The sequence below is a fragment of the Dermacentor albipictus genome, chromosome 5 (genome assembly GCF_038994185.2).
Source record: "Dermacentor albipictus isolate Rhodes 1998 colony chromosome 5, USDA_Dalb.pri_finalv2, whole genome shotgun sequence".
NCBI classification, from domain to species: Eukaryota; Metazoa; Arthropoda; class Arachnida; order Ixodida; family Ixodidae; genus Dermacentor; species Dermacentor albipictus.
In genome coordinates, this window is record NC_091825.1 from 9,428,346 (window position 1) to 9,452,220 (window position 23,875).

Below are 23,875 nucleotides of genomic sequence, written 5' to 3' on the forward strand. Positions count from 1 at the left end.
TAAAGCCAAATCATATGTTAGTGAAGAAAAGTTGTGCATTCACCATGTGCAGTCATGAATCCTGGCACCTTCCTTCCGAACGTTGTCACCAGGACGAAGAGGAGAGGATCTCTTAGATGTCGTCCGAAATTGGGGTCTCCAGGGTAGCGTATCCCATCGCTGACAACCGTTGTTGCGACACCTGTTTCTGGACCCCCGACCGGTGTTACTATTGGGTTGTCGGCGGGCTGCAGGCGTCCGGTAGACCATGGCGACCAGGCAGAAACAAGACGATTCCTAGTGCGAAAATTGCACTGTTTATTCAATGGTTGGTGAAGGATAAGAAGAAAAGAAGGAATGAATTGAAAAGTACATTGTGGGGCCCCTTAAATAGGCCCACTAAAATCGTAGACGTGATCTTGCTCACGTCGATGTCATGTGACATGCACTGAGTCTGGTCGGGGATGGGCGGCTGATCCCTTCTCCCAGGTGACGTGGCACGTGCTTGCCTCCTCTGGCGGCAACCCACGGAGTCTGGTCAGGGATGGGCGGCTCATCCTTTCTCCCAGGTAATGTTTGCACGTGCTTGCCCCCTCTGGCAGCAACCTGCGAGTCCTGTTTGGTTTGCGCAAAGGGTCCCCCCTCGAGTCGGACAGCTTGTGGAAGCGGTACTCCCCTGGAGTCGCACAGTTTGTGAAAAGGGTTCTTCCCTAGAGTCGCACGCACAAAGGGACCTGTCATCACTGCGGGGCGCGTGCCAGACCGGCAACCACTCGAGACAGCCATAGCAAATTATGAATCCATCCTTCATTTCGATTAGGAATGGTCTTTGAGCATCCTTTTTGCCTAGGGTGTTGCACGCCAACCGTAACAGCGCTTGCATATTCTGGCCTTCGCCTGAGTAGAGCATTATAACCTATGTGAAGACAAAGTGCACATGTCCTAGGACGCTTGGACAACAAGTGCGAGAAGATGACGAAGCAGAGAATAGAACAAAAATTAAATTAAATTATGGGGTTTTACGTGCCAAAACCACTTTCTGATTATGAGGCACGCCGTAGTGGAGGACTCCGGAAATTTCGACCACCTGGGGTTCTTTAACGTGCACCTAAATCTAAGTACACGGGTGTTTTCGCATTTCGCCCCCATCGAAATGCGGCCGCCGTGGCCGGGATTCGATCCCGCGACCTCGTGCTCAGCAGCCTAACACCATAGCCACTGAGCAACCACGGCGGGTGAGAATAGAACAGCTGGCCCAGTGAACGGATGTTTTTATTTATTTATTTATTATACATACTTTCAAGGCCCTAGGACATTACAGAAAGGAGTGGTACATAACAAAACAATGTAATATGCAGACAATGGTATGCAAACAATGTTAAGCGATATCGTGGTAGATTGCTGTTTGAAATGAAGATATATCTGTGATCTGAATGATGGAAGCAGGAAGGTGGTTCCAGTCGACACTTGTGCAGGGTAAAAAAGAATCATGATACTTGTTCGTTCAGGAGGATGGGACGGCAACTTTATATCTGTGGTCAGAATGGTATGAAACGTAGAAAGGTGGGGTGGTAAGTGGATTCTTGAGCACATAGTTAGAGTGATAAACCTTGTGGAATAGGCAAAGATGAGCACATCTGCGGCGTAATGAAAGATCTGGCAGATTCAGTTTTTTTTTTTTTTCCCATATATGTAACACTGGAATGGCAGGAATAGTTAGATAAAATAATGCAAGCTGCTCGATTTGGAATTGCTTCAAGGTTTACGGTTGGTGATGCTTGATTGTTATCCCAAATGGCAGATGTGTATTCAAGTTTTGAGCGAACTAGGGTTTTGTAGAGTGTCAATTTTACCGAAGTACTAATGGTAGAAAAGGTACAACGAAGATATCCTAACATGCGATTAGCATTAGCAGTAATATAGTAATTAGTATGCCTGTTGCCTCTGTCCTCTCCCTGACAGCTAATAATTATACAGAAGAAGGTGCTAAGCGTAAGTTGCAGTGTAGGTAGCCAAGAATGGGGTTAGCATCATTGGTTATCTTTGTTATGGGGTGCACCAACTTATTTTGATTTTGCCATTATGGATGGCGAGAGAAGGAAAGAAGTTTCACGGCCACTCATTTCCTCCAGGAGGCCATGGCAGTTATTTCCCTCGTGAATGCGAGTCGCATTGTCAAAATACTGGCTCTAGGGACATCCCTTGTGTGACTCTATTTGGCCTCTTCATGTGAATTGAAGAGAGAGGGAGATGTGTTAGTGGAGGGGGAGAGGAGCTCAGCTCAGTAAAGAAAGAAGTCACCATGTGCAGCACAACCACACTGCGATGCAACTGAGGAATGGAGGAGTCGGATGTGTGCAGCTTGTCTAGGGGAATGAGAAGCGCCAGCATTAGTGGAGAAGCTTGGCATGGCCCCGGCTTTTTCAGAAAAGGTCCATTCAGCCAAAAAAACACCCGACGCACTAGTGGTGCCCAGATTTGTACATGCCTTATGTGCCGCAGAGGAAGAGAAAGTAATTGTGGATAGGAAGAGGTACTACGGTCGAATCTCGTTAATTCAAGCACTCTTAATTCAAACTTCCAGTTTGTTTCGGATGCTGTGGTCCCATCAAAATTGCGTGTTCTGCAATGGGCGAAAATTCCCAGTAATAGGAACACGCAAGCATTTTCAACGGTTAATTCAAACATACTGTGCTTCGTCGATGCTCTCAGTAGTGCGCCAAATCATGCGACGGAACCCCGACCAGGGGCCATATTCTGTAGCGGTTCGCTTTGGAACCGGTTCGGTCTGGCTGTTACGTCTGGATTACGTCACTTGGAGAAAGAGTGGAACGGGGCGGCGTGAGGGGAACCAATCAACTAGCGGCGGTCTGCCGGAAGATCATGTCATCATTTTTGTTTGTACTTGGGGGACGGTATAGCAGTTGAAGGATGTTGCTGGTTTGATCAAAAAACATTGGTTTGTATAGAACACTTCCAAATATAATTTTCAGTAATAAATGTGAGCTTGCGGCGCAGATGGCTACTGGGAGTTGTAATTTTATTTGTGTTGTTTTCTTATTTAGTCGCTAGGTGGTGTGCCATACATTGTGCAAACAACTTGCCTCGCTTTGGACTTGTTCGCGCGCCGAAACCGAAACGGTGTCGTCGCACAAGGACAGGCAGCTGGGTCCTCATGTTTCAGCGAGGCTGCGTGAAATACTCGTTTCATTTGTCGAGGAGCACCCCTACCTAGTGTTGTGTCGGCAGCGGCAGGCAAGCGGAGGCCCGCGCCCAAAGAACGCGCGGCGAGCGCCGACGCAGAGAAGGATGACATGGAGCTAACTGCTCCTGATGAAAAACAGACAAGGACTGAGCCGACCCGCGGCCGTTTATTACTAAAGAGGACTTCACATGCCAGATGACACCTCCTGATTGGTCCCAGCTCCTCACATGACAGAAGGGGGGTGCGCCATCTAGCTAAACTACTACAAAACATAAATGTATGATAACACAGAGATCTGGCAGGGGGCGACGCTATACTACGTCATCCCCCCCTGGAAACAAAGTAAGCATACAGTGAAACGTGCACACAAGACGCGCAGTTAAGTCTATGGACAAATTCAGTTCGTTCCCCCCCCACGTTCACACACACGTGTACCAGTTGCACACAAGGCACGCACTTAAAGGGAAGCTGAAGAGTCTGTCAAATTCAATAAGACGCTCATATACGGATGCGGGAACCTTATAAACCATGTAGGTCAAATTTCGTTTTTTTTTTTTTTTTCAAATAGGAGCGACGTAATCGTCGGTTGAAAGTGCGCTGTAGCTCCGCCCCCCCGTCGAATGCCGCGCGCTGCTGCTGCCGCTGACGATGCGAGCGGAGACCAGAAACCGCGGTGTTGTGACGTCAACTTTAGTGTTTTGCTCCTTCGCAGCCTGCGCGGCCGTGCCTGACCGTGCTTGTTTCTGCGTGCGTGCCGTCGTAATCTGCTTCGATCGACCCTGCATTTCTTTGTTGGTGCGTCTGTGTATATGTAGAGTGGTGGTCAACGTGCGCAGCATCAACTGATGTGGTGGGCCGATCATGCCGTCTTTCTGTGCAGTCTAAGGTTGCACGAACACCAGCGGCCGCGACGATGTTGTCTTCCATTGCTTCCCACAAGACAAGACGCTTTTAAGGAAGTGGGAGGCTGCTGTAAAGCGAAAGAATTTCAAGGCCTCGAGAACAACACTGCTGTGCTCCAACCACTTCCGTGACGACGATTATCACCAGAATTTCCACCAGCAGGCTTTCTAAACGCAGCGCGAAAAGATCGGAGCAACGAAAACAAAGACGGCACAAGTGCGGACTGACTGATGATAACTGGTGTTGGAAGGCTTTATGAAAACACGAACTCGCCCAAACCTGGATTTTGATTTACTGCGAGCTCCTTCATGTTAGCACGCTGAACGGAAGGTGCATGTTTATTTCCCGCCCTTGACGCAGGTTTCGTCGCAAAGCGCCGCGAATTTTCTATTTGCACGTGTGTTGTAAAACAGCCTGCACGCAGCTACAATAACGCAGTGCAAATGTAGAGTTTGCATGTGCTGGAAAGCCGGCACACGCCAGGACGCTACGCTCCCCCCATGTCTCGCGCACAGCGAGAAACCGACTGTCTCACGTAGCCGACGGAATTCGCCGCCTTTACGACTTCGGTTACGAGTAGTGTGCGGATGGCGCACAGATGAAGGTCACTACACGTACTGCATGAACCGGGAAGCTTTTCACGCGTTTGAACCGTCTTTGTAGGTTGCCGACAGCTTTGGACAGCGCACAAATGCCGACGATCGCATCCCCGCTTACGTTCCACGAGGAGGCATGCAGGAACACAACACTGCAGTTGCTTGACCGGAAACGAGCTCACTAGATCGGCGAGATCACTAGATCGCTTTGCAAAATACATACTCACCAAAGAGCATTTCCAACACGAGGAGATCCCAAGACTTTCGTTCGCTTTCGCTTTCGTTCTCGTCGAAAGCACTGCTCGCACCAGCATCGTTTGCTTCTTCGAGAGGCCGGCTCTTTGCAATCGGCTCGTACATGTAGGGAGCAACGCCGAACTCTTCAGAAAAACGTAGTCTCTCTAAGTTTTCTATTACCTCTTAATTTTCCATTACGGCACCAAACTACCTGGCACCGCGCTTCATGTGGAGCGGCAGCGGTCGGTCGCTAAAGTTGACGTCACGGGTCGCCCGACCAATCACAGGCGGAAACGAGACGCGCGAGCTGGGCGTGTCCGCTGCTGCACTTTACGTCGAAATAAAATATATTTGCGCTTTCTTTCGCTCAATTTCGATACGATATTCGAATTCGGAGGGTCGAAAACCATTATGTACACATGTTCACTCATTTTTTCTGGAAAACCTTTCAGCTTCCCTTTAAGTCCACAACAAATTCAGTCCGTTCCCACCCAAGTTCACACACGCGCACCAGTCTTGGGCACCAAAACACAGGCAGTCACTCAATACAAAATCCAACAAGGAACACGGCACAAGACTCACTGCACCACAACAAGGAACACATTTTATACCTGTGTTAACGAAACATGTGAACTGTCTCCTAGCGGCATTTCGAAGACGGCAATACGCTCTACACTCAAGAAACAAAATCATCGAGCCACGGAGGCCGTTTTCTGTCACGATGAGGACGTTTGCGTACCTCAGAAGAACTTAGGGGCTTGCGACGCGTATCAGTCTACTTCGAAGACCCAGTCGTCCCACTACTATTTCCCTCCCCCTGGTTGGACAGTTGAATATGGGTGTCACTCAAAGCTCTAGAGGGTTGCCCAGGAAGCTCCTCTCGAAGTCCCAACAAGTCCTGGGAGGCTACCGATTCCCCCACGGAATCAGAGACGACTGCTGACTTTGTAGACTCTGAAGTGATGCAGTCAGACAGACTACTTAACTGAAGCTTATGACTATGAGAAGACGCTGTCACTACGGACGAGTCATCGGAATGACTATCCAGATTTGAATATGAGTACAAAAAGTCTCTATCACTTGTACACAATGTACTACCTGCTGGATCCTTCATCACTAGGGTTAACTTAGACACATGCCACGTCTTCCCATCACTGAGTAGAAAAGTAGATGGTCCTATCTGGGCCTTAACTCTACGAGGTTTACTCTACTTAAAAAATCCTTTCCTGTTAAATCTTATTCTGACGGTGTCTCCCACCTTGACACGAGTTGCCTGAGCACCTCTACGTTTGTCTACACACTGCTTAGTTTGCCACTGTTTCTGCAAGACTCTTTCTTGAACTTGAGGCACAAGACTGTCTGTCCTGTTCCCGTAGATCTACACAGAGCCGCATGGTTCCATCCTTCTTGCGCACCACCACGAGTGGAGACACCCACTCAGAAGCCTCGATGCGCTCGATGACGTCGCAGTCCTCGAGACGTCGCAATTCATTTGTTACCTGGTCATGGAGAGCCAGGGGTAGTCGGCACAACTTTGAAGATACTGGTTTCGCATCTTGCTGCCGATGCATTCGGTGCACAAAGTTGTTGACGAGACGCAACTCGTCACTGATGAGGTGATCGAAACCCGGAGGCACACCTGTGGGGCTCTGCACTGAAGGAAGCGATGGTAGACGACATGTCAGCGACGTACCGTCGATCTGTATGCCCAAGCATTGGATGGCGTCTAAACCCAGCAGTGATGTTCCTGTAGTCGTTACGTGGAACGTGACGGAGCATGACCTTTGAAAAAACTGGACAGTGGCTTGAAACAGGCCTTGAATGTCGATGCGTTGCTTGGAGAAATTTTTCAAGTCCACTGTTGTTTGTGACAGCCTGTGCTGTCGACCAAAGCTATTTCTAAAAGCTTCGGCCGTAATCAATGACACAGATGCTCCCGTATCCACCAGCAGTCGCATGGAGACGTCATTCACTACGACCGGAACTTCCAAATCTTTTTTAGTTTCAAAAGCACTTACCGTCAAGACAGATGCGGACGGCTGCACTGCGGAAGTTGAAGACAACGTCTCTGCGGAAGAGACGTGTTGCACTGCTGTTCGGGTCTTTCGACATACCGAAGCGAAATGGCCCAACGTGTGGCAGGCGTTGCATCGCCGATTTCTTGCTGGACAATTCCTGCAAGACGTGATATGGTTCCTGCTGTCACACCGATCGCATGCACCACGGTTCCCGGAGGAGCCATGCGCGAAATGTCGGCCCTCTTGGCGGCTTCTCGGAAGAAGTCGGACATCTTGGCGGCTTCTCGGAAGAAGTCGGACATCTTGGCGGCCTCTCGGAAGAAGTCGGTCATCTTGGCGGCTTCTCGGAAGAAGTTGGACATCTTGGCGGCTTCTCGGAAGAAGTCTGTCATCTTGGCCCGTCGACGGAACGCCAAGTTGAGATGCCTCGATTCTTCATACATTTTCGGAGCCGAACGTGTGGTTCGCTCGATGCAAGGCTTCTAAAGACCGTCCAATTTCTTCTGCCTTGTCCAGGGACAGGGTTTCGCCATGAGCCAGCAACTTTTCGCGAACGCTGACGTTCGCTACCCCATGTATGATTTGGTCTCGGACGCGCTCGTCATAGGTTGTGCCGAAGTTGAACTGTACCGCCTTCTCCTTCAATGCGGTCACGAATTCCAGGAATCCTTCTCCCTCGAACTGCTTTCGACTGGTGCATTCGTGCCTTTCCGCCAGGACATTTGTTGACGCGGCGAACAGCCGGTCAAGCCGCTGCAAGAGTCTCGGAAACTCTGACGCTGGCGGGACCACATCACTTGACGTTGACGCTACGCCGTTCGACTGCCTTGCTGCTTCGCTTGAAGCTGACGCTGTGCTGGTTAACTGCCTTGCTGCTGATGATAAATAAATGTTTTCTCTCTCTCTCTCTCTCCTTCACTCCCGAGAGCGCTGACGAGCGCGGACGCTCGTCGCGCATCCGTCCAGTCGCCACCACCGGCCGCTTCGAGGTGGGCCTGAAAAATTTTTTGCCAGCGATACCATGGAATTAACGGTGGACCGGGCAATTCCAGAAAAACGGGAAGGTTCGCCGTAAAAGACGCCATGCCGGGTAGCGTGCAGGAGACAGTGCAGAAAACAAGCTGGAGCCCGCAGCAGGAATGGTGCACGGAAGAACAAGGGAGCGAGTAGGCCTAGGCTCGGAAGCCTCGCGACGCCAAGTGCGTCGGCGGCGTTTGCAGGCCGTGCCGACATGTAAAGGACGCTTCACTTACGAAGCTCGTTGGTTTCCCGGGGCTTCGGTCGGAACCGCTGCGGGAATCCCATCCTCGTCGCCAAAAGATGTTGTGTCGGCAGCGGCAGGCAAGTGGGGGCCCGCGCCCAGCGAACGCGCGGTGAGCGCCGACGCAGTAAAGGAGACTCGGAGCTAACTGCTCCTGAAAAAAACCGGACAAGGTGGACAAGGACTGAGCCGACCCGCGGCCATTTATTACTAAAAGGGACTTCACATGCCAGATGACACCTCCTGATTGGTCCCAGCTCGTCACATGACAGAAGGGGGGTGCGCCATCTAGCTAACCTACTGCAAAACATAAATGTATGATAATACAGAGATCTGGCAGGGGGCGACGCTATACTACACCTAGCAAAGGCGTCGTGTGTGTTGGGCCAGCAGCTGACGGCGGCTTTCTGTTGTGCCATGGATGGGAATCTAACCCATCCTTTTTCTTTGCCCACAACCGTAATGGCCTTGGCGATGGCTGTAATGATCCGGCTGACCAAAGGCTGCGACAGTGCTATTGCTTCTTCATTCCCGACGCACTGTTGAAAGCTTCCGATGGCAAAATACCGCAGCGCGCACTGCACTTTGTGGGGTCTGATCTGGGCTTCTCACACCGTACTCTTGGGACAAAGGAACGACAACACAGTAGGGCAAACAATCACAAGGGCATTTATTGCACCTTTCATACATCAATGCCTGCTAGCCGAGTTGCTATCCACAAAGCATGCCGATGGGCGCGCGACAAATCTAGAACTCCGACTCACCGCGTCCTCGCGAGCGAATATGTTCGCCCCATGCTGGATCCCAACGCCTGGTCGTTCGCGTGTATGGTCGCGCGAATCGTGGCGCGTTCGAGGGCGGCCACGCGAGACGGTCTTGCAGATGCATCGGTCGCCGAGCGCGCGGAATGTCCGCGCTGTTCGGCGACCCGCCGCGGGAGCGCGTTGCTGCACGTGCGGCACGCTTGCGGTCTCGAACCCAAGAGAGCAAGCGCCTTCCTTTCGGCGCCCAAGTAACCTCGCGGCCGCGCAACACTAGCGCCATCTCTCGCACTGCGCCTGTACCACTCGGACCGCCGCGTGTGCGGCGAAGCCGCACTACAGGAGACGCGCTATGAGGGAAAAACATCAGGGGAGGCGCGAGGGTCGCGCATTTCCACAACTTTCATCGTAGTGTCGACACCATGAAATCTTTGAGGTCCGAGATGTTCTTCCAGCTCATCGCAAAGACGTCGCACTATGTCTTTGGAGAGCCTAAAATGCCTTCGAAACCCTTCTTCGGCCATGCCGAATGCGTCGCGTCGTCTTTCGGCGCTCGCCAGCAGCACAACCAAAGGAGCCGCCATTGCCGTCTCGGTCTCGTCTCGTCTAGGTGCCGGCTCGTCAGCTGGCGCGAGTCTAGCCGGCAGCCACGGTTTCCCTAGCAATCCTCGACATCATGCTCACTACCGCGTGCGACCCTCGAGCGAACCACTTCTCCGCGGTTCCTCTCGTAGCAGGGAACCGGTTCCTTTCCAGATGATTGACAACTTGTGTGACGTCAACAAAATTTGTCGTCTTGCCCACCAGGGATGACGACAGCGAAGCGCCAGCCAATGGCAGCAGCCAGACCGAACCGGTTTCAATGCGAACTGCTGCAGAATACGGCCCCAGCATTGCTCTGACCCTGCCATAGAGGAAAAGCTTAGGAGAGACCCCTCAATGTCGGGCATGAGGTTCCATATAAAGTCCAAAGGCGATAACACAGTCGCCGCGCGCCCTACACTGTATGCGCCAGTGAAAGCGTGTGAGGGGAACCGACAATCGTGGGTCGATCTCACTCAACGCGAAAGCGACGGAGCGGGGAGGAAGCGAGGCACCCGACATTGTGAGGCAGCGGGGGTGTGGGGGAGCAGTGTTCTACTACGACTGCAACTGCACATGTGGTGGCTGCATGCAGTCGCGTGACCACATCATGAGAGCAATCAATGTTGGGGGCAGTCTAGTTGCATTGGCGGCTTGTAGCTTTGTGCATGCCATGTGTTCTCAGTGTTCACTGTTCATTGAAGTTAATAAAGGAAAAATTAGTCTGATTTTTCCTTTATTAATTTTTTCTCTCCGCCTTGTGGGTTTCCGCAGAACTACTATGTCAAACCCTTGCCTTTGTTTCGTGTGTTGTCGACAAATTCGACTTCGCCCTGCCAACTGCTAGCCGCCTGGTTAGCTCAGATGGTAGAGCGGCTGCCCCGGATAGGCGGTGGTCCCGGGGTCTAGTCCCGGACCAGCACGAATTTTTCTTCAACTCTGAGCCTCTTCTTTCGAGGAACCCGTCTGGGTTTCTTTTGTAGCAATTGTTACGAACGGGTGAGTGTCTGATTTTCCCTTTATTAATTTCTTAGGCAGGATGCCAGTAAACTATCGCAGGAGACGAAAGATCTGATCAAGAAACGCCAATGTATGAAAGCCTCTAACCCTACAGCTAGAATAGAACTGGCAGAACTTTCGAAGTTAATCAACAAGCTTAAGACAGCTGACATAAGGAAGTATAATATGGATAGAATTGAACATGCTCTCAGTAACGGAGGAAGCCTAAAAACAGTGAAGAAGAAACTAGGAATTGGCAATTAAGAATCAGATGTATGCATTAAGAGACAAAGCTGGCAATATCATTACTAATATGGATGAGATAGTTCAAGTGGCTGAGGAGTTCTATAGAGATTTATACAGTACCAGTGGCACCCACGACGATAATGCAAGAGAAAATAGTCTAGAGGAATTCGAAATCCCACAGGTAACGCCGGAAGAAGTAAAGAAAGCCTTGGGAGATATGCAAAGGGGGAACGCAGCTGGGGAGGATCAGGTAACAGCAGATTTGTTGAAGGATGGTGAGCAGATTGTTCTAGAGAAACTGGCCACTCTGTATACGCAATGCCTCATAACGTCGAGCGTACTGGAATCTTGGAAAAAAGCTGACATAATCCTAATCCATAAGAAAGGAGACGCCAAAAACTTGAAAAATTATAGACTGATCAGCTTGCTGTCCGTTGCATACAAACTATTTACTAAGGTAATCGCAAATATAATCAGGAACACCTTAGACTTCTGTTAAGCAAAGGACCAGGCAGGATTCCGTAAAAGCTACTCAACAATAGATCATAATCACACTATCAATCAGGTGATGGACAAATGTGCGGAATATAACCAACCCTTATATATAGCTTTCATTGATTACGAGAAAGCATTTGATTCTGTTGAAACCTCAGCAGTCATGAAGGCATTACAGAATCGGGGTGTAGATGAGCCGTATGTTAAAATACTGAAAGATATCTATAGCGGCTCCATAGCCACCATAGTCCTCCATAAAGAAAGCAACAAAATCCCAATAAAGAAAGGCGTCAGGCAGGGAGATACGATCTCTCCAATGCTATTCACAGCGTGTTTACAGGAGGTATTCGGAGACCTGGATTGGGAAGAAATGGGGATAAAAGTTAATGGAGGATACCTTAGTAACTTGCGATTCGCTGATGATATTGCCTTGCTTAGTAACCCAGGGGACCAACTGCATTGCATGCTCACTGACCTGGAGAGGCAAAGCAGAAGAGTGGGTCTAAAAATTAATCTGCAGAAAACTAAAGTAATGTTTAACAGTCTCGGAAGAGAACAGCAATTTACAATAGGCAGCGAGGCACTGGAAGTCGTAAGGGAATACATCTACTTAGGGCAGGTAGTGACTGCGGACCCGGATCATGAGACGGAAATAATCAGAAGAATAAGAATGGGCTGGGGTGCGTTTGGCAGGCATTCTCAGATCATGAACAGCAGGTTGCCATTATCCCTCAAGAGAAAAGTGTATAATAGCTGTGTCTTACCAGTACTCACCTACGGGGCAGAAACCTGGAGGCTTACGAAAAGGGTTCTACTCAAATTGAGGACGATGCAACGAGCTATGGAAAGAAGAATGATAGGTGTAACCTTGAGGGATAAGAAAAGAGCAGATTGGGTGAGAGAACAAATGCGAGTTATTGACATCTTAGTTAAAATCAAGAAAAAGAAATGGGCATGGGCAGTACATGTAATGAGGAGGGAAGATAACTGATGGTCATTAAGGGTTACGGACTGGATTACAAGGGAAGGGAAGCGTAGCAGGGGGTGGCAGAAAGTTAGGTGGGCGGATGAGATTAAGAAGTTTGCAGGGACGGCATGGCCACAATTAGTACATGACTGGGGTTGTTGGAGAAATATGGGAGAGGCCTTTGCCCTGCAGTGGGCGTAACCAGGCTGATGATGATGAATTTCTTCTCTCCATTTTGCGGGTTTCCGCAGAACTACTATGTTCATTGAAGTGATAGATAGCACGAATGTTACCTCGTTCGCTGCTGCTGCTGTGTTTTCTCATGCCAGTGTTTTGACAGTGAGTTTTTGCGGTCATCGAGTGAGATGTGTTCATGTTTTCTTGTGCGTGCATGACATCATCCTTGTTAACTTAGTTATTATGCCTATGTTTCCAAGTTTAGATGGACGATAAAACTACTATTCTTGCTTCGTGTAGCTGTACACTAATTTGCTATCGCAGTCGATACTTCGCCCATTAAGCAAAACTGCTTTTTTTTTTTTTTTTTTACAATGATGAGTCTAAACAGAGATGTCCCAATGGAAAAGTTGTTGGAGACAGTGTGCCACATCTGATTCTCTACAACAAGCTTGACCCTGACATCAAGGACGTGAAGGCAACACCCAGTACCTAATTCTCCTTATCTTTTGCACGCGGCGATGCCACAACAGATGGGAGGCAATGACTCGTCATCTTCATAAGAAATGGTGCGTTAAGAATGCAGGACGAAGAACATAAACAAAGCCCCGATCTGTCGGCAGATGAAGGAAAAAGCACGTGAGAATGCAGAGGGAAGCAGTGGCAGAAGCCCAATCCGGCCCAAGCTAATATGCCATGGCAGTCTTAGGTGGCAGTAAGGGGGCTTAGTTGGCATAGGTAATTAGTGCCATCCATCAAGCTGGTAGGAAAGCAAATCCGCTTCGCTCCCGTCCCTCCTCACGAATGCGCTCCCCTCGTCCTGCCTCTCAACTCCCTTATCTTTAATGATCTGCACGCTGACCTGGCATCGGCTTAGCCCGCTTCCAGTAGTTTCGTTTTCTGCCGTTATTGGGGAAGTGAGCATTGGCCGGCACAGGGAGTTTCATGGTCCTCGCATGCTGTGTGCTTGCGCGCTGTGATATATCACGACTCGTACTGTTTGTGCATCGTGCTATGATGCACGAATACTTCAAGAACAAGTGCTCCTTTAATTCGAACAAATTTTTGGGTCCCTCAGAGTTTGAATTATCAAGATTCAACTGTATATTTTGTACAGCCATTAGAGATTCTGGTACACTGCACCTTTAGAAAGCATGGATAAGCACTCTGGAGAAGTGGACATGAAGAGCCAGATATCTGTTTTTGAGTTGTGTGTGCTCACTAAAATACCTCCACGGGGATGCATAAACAAAGATGGGGAGCTCGCACGTCTCACCATATTCATAATGGTCCGTAGGTACAATACGCTATACCTATCCTGTCAGCTAGCGGCATGCATTCATAATATATCTTGCAAATGTCTTGAGCAAATTGTGCTAATAATGGCTACTGCTTTCCCTTTGCTGGCTGTTGTTCAGGTGTCAATCATCACAGGTGCAGAATTCTCCTCCTTTCTTTCTACCAGCAATCTCAAATAATTGTTTGCTTTTTAGAACCAGATGTGATCGAGCTGATGGCAGTGAGTAGGTGTGGCTTCTTTATTATTTTTTTTTTTCTGGCAGTCCTGTGATTTCTTTCATTTGGGAAGGGGGCAAGCAGAAACGACATATTCTCTGGGTAGCAGAGTGGAGGAAGGGCTGGCCCAAAGTTTCCCAGTGCATTCTTACCAGAGATGAGAGACAGTTCTAGTGCAAGCAGTGCAGTCACATGAGACATAACCTGCCCTGAACTGCCCTGAATTGTTCAACAGGGGTAGTAGCCACTGCATAGCATTTAGCTGAAGGTCATAGAATGGAAGCAGTGATTAACACTAACAAGGAATTGTTGAAGCCAATGTTTCAACAAGGGCGCCGGCTGCAGCAGTCATCCGTTCAGCATGATTCTTTAAGGTTTACAACACTATAGTGGGAGTCTCTGGTCACAGGAAAATGAATTAGGCACATTGAGCAGCATTGCCAATCGTGCCAATACATCTGTGATTTTTTCCGCATGCATTAATCACTGTCTGAGGAATGCTGAACCACCTGGTGGAACTTAATGTTGCACAACTGTTGTTTTAATGTGATGCTTGCACCAGGGATGTGCACTCCTAATATGGTGTGCCTGCCTGTGTCCTTTATTTCATCAGATTCCGATGCCATTCTTTGACCCTCTCACCTGATCATCTTGCAGGCCGTGCAACTTCTGTCGGGGGGTGCAGAAGATGCCTTGTGGGCCGCCCACCTGCGATTGGCGCAGTTTGCCGACTCACAGTTACAGAGCATAGAGCAATACCTGCATTCACCTGAGTTCAGGGCCAAGCAGGAGCTGCTGCAGCAGTCGTCACACATACTGGACTGTACCCAGTCCTCTGGCAAGCGCACATCCATGTAAGTGCTGTTGTGTTATTTGTGTGTTTCGTCACATCTTCTCCATCCAGGTTGTTCCTGTGAGCCTGAAACTGTTGGGCCATTTGCAAAAGAACTTAGTTGGCTAGTACGTGCACACTCAACATGCATAAAGATGAGCGTCTCACTCACAATGAAAGTTTTCTTGAAAAGTAGCAGAAAAACTGTTTCATATTTATCTTTATTACGATTGTAAAAACTGCTTCAACTTTTCTGTATTAACTTTACATTTACATTACTTAGTGTGTGCCCTATAGTACTACGCTGTCTGTTAAGTTTCAATTTTTTATTTATTTTTTGGTAGTGCTGTTACCACTCCGAAATTTTTCTATGGGGCTGTGACCTAGTCAAGCTGTTCTCACAAACAGCCTTTAGTCACAGTCCTTCTTTCTGTATCATGAAAATAAAGACTGATTGATCGATTGAAAATAAACGAAATCTCAATAAAAGAGAAAGAATAATAGTTGAACCGCATTATAACAAAGTCACATACCATACGAAATTACTTTTGTTATATTTTTTTATAAGTATGCATGCTGATATTGGTGAAAATGAAAACTGCAGTCATTACTGTACGAAAGAAATGCAAGTGTGATGCCTCCGCCAAGCCAGCAAATGTCTCTGACAAATTTTGATGGCCTGTTGGTGGCTTGCTAGACCGATATGTGGCACAGGAAATTGCATACACACATTTGGCACCATTGCTATTACGTTGTTATGCAATCGATATGATGCCACAGGCAGGGGCATAGCCAGGGGAGGGGCTTATGGGGTTTCAGCCCCTCCCCCCCCCCCCCCCCCCGAAATTTTTTCGCGCTGTCCATGCACCGCTGACCAAAGCAACCCCCGGCGCTGAAAATCATTCTGGATTTTGTCTAAAATATCTTTCTCATGCTCGAAAAAACATTTCACTGCGAACATTGTGAACTCGGGCTGGATTTCATGGCAACACCCATGCACCGGGAGTCACATAACAGCAGCCCCATCTGAGCACAAAGTTTTAAGGTCGTTTGGATGGCTAAGCGGGTCGCCGCGGCATCTCGCGGAGTCCGCGGAACCTACGGAGCGCATGGATGTCTATTCCGAAACTTTATGGGTATAAAGTTCTGATAAATTTTTGATGTGAAAGGTGCATTGGCATTTCCAAAGTTGTGCTTTAGATTTTCAGTTGCGGAACTTTGGGGGTTTATTGTTGTTATAAACATTTGACGGCAAAGGTGATTGACTTTTCTAAAGTCGTGCATCGGAACATACAACGAGATAAGCCAAATCAACACCCTATCAGACAAGTTGCCGAAGCACGCAGCGAGGTCCGATGAGACAAAGCGTTGCGGTGGTTCATTTGTGCCGTCATGTCACAAAAGAAGTTTTTTTTTTTTACCTACGCCAGAGCATCCATGTGAAGACAATAAAGCCAGCAAAGGTAACTATGTTCTTATTTATTTTTTCTACGTTCACTTTTATTCGCGAGGACACATTGAGCCTCCTCAATTCTTCTCTTTTTTTTTTTTTTTTTCCTCGCTACCCTACCCACGGGCTGCCAGAGGCAACCAGGGCGCATGCGTTTTTCTCGTGTTGCCCCGACCACCGCACGGCACACTTTGTTGAACGTTCGGTTTCCTCTGGCCGAGTGGATTTTCACCTGGTAGAGTTTCGAACGCTTTCTGGCTAGTAGACGAGAAAAAGAAGCAGTAGTCGCTCGCCGCCATCACTGTGGGAACTCGACGGATTGCACCGTGTTCGCTGGAGCGCAACCTCTCCGGAAAGTCTTGTCTTGCCAGTGCAGGATACCGAGCGGTATGCGTAATGTTTTCGGTGGACCAAGCGTTTCACGTTTTCTTTGATATGTCCATGAAATTATCATGCACCGGGTACACCCCACTAAATTATAATACCTATGCCGATATTGTGATGTACCAGACACCCTCCAACACATGGTGTTGGTGTACCCACAGCGCGAGAAAAACAGTCAACATGATGCCTCAGAACCACTACAAGAGATCGAAGAAACGTGGGAGGCAATGTTAAAAACACAGAGCCTGGAAGATCAGTGAAGTCTGGGGGACCGGGCCCGGGCTGCGGCAGTGCCAACAGGTTTCTCGACTAAGAGAGCCGCCCATCTATAGAGCGGAGAAAGTACACTCACTGTTTCTCACAATAAACGTTCGTTCCTCCTTCGGTAGCCACATTAGGTGCCCAAAGTAGGCATTCAAATGTGGCGAAGGTACTTTCCTTTGTGTTTTTTTTTTTTCGGTGCCCCCGCCCCACAAAAGAAAATAAACAGCATGTTGCGGATGTGGGGAGCGCATGCGCCCATCTTCCCCCGCGCCGTCGCGTCGAGACAACACCCTCTGGTCGAGAGCCGGCATAGACAGGGGAGAGGCGCACTATGCCCTCTCCCGATTCTCTCTCGCGACGTGCGCGCGCCCTTCCTCCCCGACTCGCAGGCAGGTAGCTGACGGGCGAGGAGGACATTCCCCTCGCCCATGTAAGAAGGTACAAAACAGCACGACCGGGAGAGACGCTCTCCCTCTGAGGCCGGACCCCTAACCTGCCGGACTGGAGTACCTGCCGCAACCCGTGAGTGACCACGTTGCCTGACATCCCGGGCAACGAGGCCAGCCTATTTATTACTATTACAGAGAGGACGTCCCTCTGCCAGTGTTCTTTATTGCCGTTAGCAGTAAGCGTTCTTACAGTTGACACCACTGGTTGCCTTATTCGTTCGAACCCGACGTAGCCGCAATTCCCGCGGTACGGGTTGGGGAGTAACTCAAAGCGACTGTGTGGGGCTAGATCCGGAGCTCGCCTTCAGCCCTAGCCGCACGCAGAGTGGAACCCCCACAGGGCGCAGCGAATTGTCGCATGGTGAAAGTTCGATTTTGTTACTTCTTTTGCGGAAAGTAATGGGCCACGGGACACTTCAGTTGCCGGACACTCTTATTATATTATTGCCATAACAGTTATATGAACACTCCAGGTGCATTCCTGTCGTCGCCCTCATGTTCTGTAAAAGTCCAAGGGCAATAACATCGTGACCGCGCGCCGCATGCTGTATGTGCGACTGTTAACAGTGGTGGCTCAGTCTAGTGTGCGCAAAGGAGAGAAGCAGGAAGGAAACGCGCCGCCTTACGTCGCACGCGATACATCGGGGGGAGTGGATGGAATGGCGCATGATCAAGGATTCTGTGAATCTGTGATTCAGCAACATGTTTATTTGCCTTGTTTGGCGCATCATATACAGTGACTTTTTCTTAGCTACATAGATTTATTGGCGACTTATAAGTATATTTAAATATCTTTGTGTGAGGTTTTGTGTATACGTGCTGTGAACTTTGTTTCCAGTGACAATTTCTTGCCCTTTATCAAGCTGTATCTCCGCATTTGTATATTCCATTGTATATTCGCATTTATAATGTACGAGGACAAGTCAAATGTAAGTGAGCCTATCCACCCCGTGCAATAATGGTTCGGTTCATTATATGCGAGGCATGCGCATAGCATACAGGCATATCTCATTTACAAAAGTGACACGCAGGTGTGAAAATAAATGTTCTTTAATGCTCTTATACACTAGGTTTAACATGATTGCATCACATAATGCACGCCCCAGAAGTTGAGCAGTGTGGTTTGGAAGTTTTTGACAGCTGAAGGTGTTTGCTAAAGAGAAATTAGTCGCCGTATGGCTACTGTGTACGTTGAACATTGCATTTCATTGGCCACTGTGAAGCGTTGGAGCAAACGGTTCAAAAAAGGATGTGAAAGTTGCAGAGACGGTCTAAGACCGGGTCAGAGCCACCGGGCAATCACCCCCAACAAAATTGCAAAGGTTGATGAGCTGATGAGACAAGAACAGAGGATAAGGATTGGTGAACCGGCAGAGCGTGTGAACATCAGTTACGGTTCGGTTCACGCCATAGTTTATGAACATCTTGGTTATCGGCTCTCGTGTGTGCAATAGATGCCCAAGATTTTTAACCACTGCCAGAAGAATGAGAAGTTCGGCGCTGCCTTGTCTCATCCAATCCGGCATGAAAATGAGGGTGACGATTTCTTGTCTCCAATTGTGATCAGAGACGAACCATGGTGCCACTTCTACGAGCCTGAAACACGACGGCAAAGCTTACAGTGGAAACATTCGAATTCACCACCCCCAAGAAAGCAAATTAAGGCCGTCATTTCTGCCGGAAAGGTATTGTTGACTTTTTTTTCGATCGTGAGGGGCTATTACTGATAGAATTTGCTGAATCTTGAGAGACTATCAATTGTTTCTGATATTGTGAAACGCCGGATCGGCTGTGTGTCGTAATCAAAAACAAACGACATGGAAAATTGATGAATGGGGTCATCTTGTTCCACGACAGTGCCTGTCCCCGTGTCTCTGGTGTGGTTAATACAAAACTGGCAAAGTGGGAAACGCTGAAAGATCTGCCATACACCTCAGTCTTGTCGCCTTACGACTTCCACATTTTGGGGCACCTGAAGAAACAGCTCAAGGGAACCAGATTCGTGCCGCACGATGACGTGAAAGAGTCAGTGGGAAACATTTTAAAGCAGCAACCCAAGGAGTTTTGTGAGACGGGGATCGCATGACTCGTTACTCAATGGGACAAATGTTTAAATGCTCATGGAGACTACTTTTAAATAAAGTACCCCATTTGTCATATATTCGCATTGGCTCACTTTCATTTGATTCACCCTCATATATTTTCAGAACTCCTGCTTTTTATATGTGCTCTCTGTTGCGACTATGATTCTGGTGAAACGCAACCTCGCGATACTCACGATACACGACTGGTGACAGCTGCTCCTGCGTAATACATTGGAACAAATGACAGCGTCATTTCATACTCAAAATGACAGCGTCTCGCGGACAGCGAGATTTTTCACTGGCCGTTGCATGTGTAGAAAAGTGTAAACAAGGTTCTTCAATGTCAGTTTCATTAACATATTTGTCCTCAACTTGTTCATTTCATGGGCTTTACATTTTTCGTATCAGCAGCATGCACTGCTTAGCTGATTTCGAACTGATAGTTCTAAAGTTCGTGTGATATTTTTTTTAGTTATTAAATAGACAAAAACGTGGAAGCATTGATATCAGTTATTTTGGACACAATTTTAGGCACATACAGGTATATTCTTTTATGAAAAAAATACATATCTTACTTGTTTTGACAGTGCCTACGTTCAACAATTTGGTTGCACCATTTTTGGCAATCGCAATGCGGTTATTATTCGTGTATTTGATCCCTCGACAAATTGTTTATGAGGAAGCTTTAGCTCGGGCCCAACTCCGACGTGGCCTATTCATATACATGTAAAACGCAGAAACGCTTTTCTGAAATAACCTCTGGATCGCTTTTAATAAAATTTGTTGCATTTGAGAGAGAAATTTGAATTCTAGTGTCTGTTGAAAGCGGAATTTTGATTTAGGGCCTGAATTTTGAATAAAATATTTTGAAAAATTCGAAAGTTCGAAAAAAATGGAACCACGGTGTTTACAAACTAATATCTCTGCATCTAGAACACATATCGCGCTTCTGTAAATGCCATCTACTATAACAGTCAAAGCGCACAAATTTGGTGTGTCAATTTATGTCTTACGTGAAGTGGTTACGTTGTGAGCAAGGGTTCTGCAAAAGCTGTATTTCCTTAATACTAAATTTTTTGAGATTCATGTGTAACATATCAATTTTTTCCAGTTTAGAAGTACTATTAGATGCAATTCGCAGAATTGTGATATCATTTTTCATTGTTGAGTTACAATGTTTTAAACTTGATAGCATCGTTTACTGAAAATTGGCAATTTTTGACTTATTTTAATAAAGAATTCACAACCTAAATAAAAAATTCAAAACAAACAGTCCCTAGAATTTCAGCTTCTTTTTTTAAATGCAACAAACTTCGTCAAATTTGGTGCAGTGGTTGCCAACAAAAACGAATCCTCTTTCTACATGTATTTAGATAGGAGCATCCGAGCTAAAGCAAAAGCTTCCCCTTAAGGAGGAGGCCAAGCTGCAACATGAGCCCCCCCTGAACGAAATTTCTGGCTACGCCACTGCACACAGGACTGACACATTCACTTGATGGCTGCAATCCAACCAGGCCATACTGCTGCTCATTACGCACACAGCTCTCCCAAACCCACCAAATGTGTCATTTGAACCTATTTGTTTCATTTTATTTTATTGCACTAAAGACTCCTGATGAAAGGAGGAATTACATGTGGCCTGGGTACATCAGTAAAATATGCACAAGTGATGCAGGCTTAATCAAGTTGTATTATGACCATCAGTAGCGTGAGATGCAAACAAGCTACATATGTACAGTCGACGCTCGTTTCGACTGACATAATGATCCACCAATAAAGGTTTGTTATACATATCTGAAGTCCATTCTATCCAAAATTAGGGTCGTGGTATGTTGTCAGGTACCGCTGTGTAACCCGCAAGTGATCATGGAAACAATGACATCGAAGTTAAAACAAACAACTAGAGATAAACTGGATTATGCCATAATCATACAACCAGGCGGCACAACCAGGCGGTTTTCCTGGCACTGGATGCTGGCAAATGGCAGTTTCCTTGTACGAGAGCATCCGCACATCCGCGAGGTTAGCTGCCAGCCAGCACTGCCAGCCAGCACTGTGGGTGCAAGTTGAAATCGGCCAGCGTGAGGTAATTGGAGATCGCTGTGAGAAGCCTTCGTCGTGCAGTGGACACAAACAATGGGCTGTCACTTTCTTGAGGTGTGCGAATTTTCTAAATTTGTAATAACCAATAGAATAGTGGCGATTCGAATAATACTCGATTTGGTCTTCGAATTGAATTGACACTATTCGTAAATGTGAATATTTTTCAAACACTTTTCGAATACTTCAAAACGTCAACTTCACCCGAATAAACATAAGTTTCGAGCAAAAGTACGGTAAATTTTCACCCCCGCGGGCCTAGTGTAGACATAAAACATGAGAAATTGCATAGTTGAGCATGCTATGTCACTTTAGTAGCCATACTTTACAGGCTGCACAGCAATCGCTCGCACTTTCTGAAGAGCCCTGTGCATGCGAAAAAACTAGTCTGCTCCTAAAGCTCCATTTGTTCTTTTAATAAACAACGCTTCCTAACGAACTATGTAATGACTGAAACTTGCTAATTTTAAGAATACTAGGATGTGGCCATTGTTTTACATTGCAATGAAATCTCGATGTAGCAAATTGTTCGTTATACTGAAAGGTCCTTATGGTGAAAGTCCCAAAATTAATCATTTTGCCCATCAACCCATCAGTTTATCAGTTCTCATTGTATGAGCGATCAACAAAAACGTCATTGTTGGATCTTGGCCCACACTGTTGCTATTTTCCATAGATTTCATTGCCACACATCATCACAGCACCATATATAGAGTGGCACATGCAAAAGAGACACGGATGTCTATAAAACCAGTGACAAAGAAGAAGCTCTGTATTGTCTACAAAGTGTAATGTTTCTTTTTGTTTGTCTGTTTTTCACATTCCTTGCCATAGACGCCACAACTGTCTCGCTTAAGGTGGACACCCGAACTATTCCGAAGTGTTAACGCATGTAAATGACACCGTCCGGAAAGTGTGACCATGTGGCAGTCCCGCGAGCACGGAGGTTACATTTCTCTGTGCACATAGCTGGTACAGCCGCAGAAAGAAGTACAAAAGAAGGGGGAAAGAAGGAAGAGACGTGCCTCTGTTGCTAGATGACACTTGTCTGGGTGGAGCACGCACTCACAAAACCTGAGGTGTTATCACCTCCGTAGTGGAAAAAAATAATAAAATGTCCCCTAGCAGTGTTTTCTTCCCTGTGGCGCCATCTCAGGCTTCCCAAACCCATGCGCAGTGGCATCCGCATTTTGTGCCCTTCCGGCTGCCGTAAATGATGCACGGAAGTCTGAGAATCCCCAGATTTCAGAATATTAGTTCGTAGTACTGAGGCACTGTTAACATGACACAGAAACTGAATAACGATCGTTAATCTTGTGTTTAAGTAAAAAGGTTTCTCTGTTCTTGTGAGAATGTCTGTTCATTATTCGAAAAATATTCTAAAAGTATTAGATATTCAATTCGATTGGCTTCTGGCACTACATTCGACCCCACTTGTAATGATTCCAGATGTATTGAAATTGGTAAACTGAAGTTGCTGAACGTAGATGACTCCTCTCCAGGAAATATAATTACTCGCTGATCATTAGATATTTTTATGGAGACAGTCACGTCTCTTCCATAAAGTTGTGTCTATCGATGTCAGAGACGTGTATTACTCTTTACCGCACCATGAACGTTAATCAGCTGTTGAAGATGCAGTTTTCAAATTCGATGCCGTGGCTTTTCAGAATGATTGCAAAGTGATGGTACAGGGCTTGCTTGAATTTTCATAGCTCTACTTGTCTTCTACATAAGTCAAGTGGAATGGAGGTGTTCTCACACAAAAAAGCGGAGTGTGCATCAGGTCATTTATGGTGCCTCTGTTAAGTCACTTAGTTGGGAATGTCCAAGGCTGGCTATCTGGAACACAGGTGGCAAAATGCTTTTCATTTGTGGATTGTTGCCTCAATTTATTGCACAGAAAGACAGGAGACAGCAACAATATCAGCGATACTCAAACAGCAGCACAGAGGAAGGTAGCAGTTGTCCCCTACCTTCATCGTGTTATGCACAGGCTCAAGAAGATAGGACAACACACAGGGGTATCCGTTGTTTTTTCAGCACTGCACAGACTTTTGCAGTTATGTGCCAGGACCTGTCCCTGAAAATCGGTACCGCATAAATGCAAAGGCAAACATAAGGGCAGTTTTGTAGAATGCACCAAGAAAGTTATGTATAGCATTCCCCTTTCTTGTAGTATGAAGTACGTAGGACAGACTGGCTGCTGCCTTTATGTCAGACTACAAGAACACAATTTCAAGGTTCAGAAGGGTAGAGAGGGCGTGCTTGCATTGCAGTGTAATCGGTGTGGTTGCGTTTCGATGTTTCGCCAAACTCCATTCATCACGAAACAAGTGAGTGATCGCACAAGGCAGTGGCTTAAATGATG

At 47.3% G+C, this 23,875-nt stretch overlaps 1 protein-coding gene across 9 annotated transcripts in view; it reads left to right on the plus strand.

Moving 5' to 3' along the window:
- The window catches only part of tefu (Serine/threonine-protein kinase tefu), a 1,084,056-nt gene that overhangs the window by 767,655 nt on the left and 292,526 nt on the right, over positions 1 to 23,875 (plus strand). For all 9 annotated transcript variants that reach the window (XM_070538252.1, XM_070538256.1, XM_070538258.1 and 6 more), the window contains one exon: positions 14,599 to 14,795. In XM_070538252.1, coding sequence (XP_070394353.1) covers positions 14,599 to 14,795 — 197 coding nt within the window. The remainder of the gene's footprint in view (positions 1 to 14,598; positions 14,796 to 23,875) is intronic.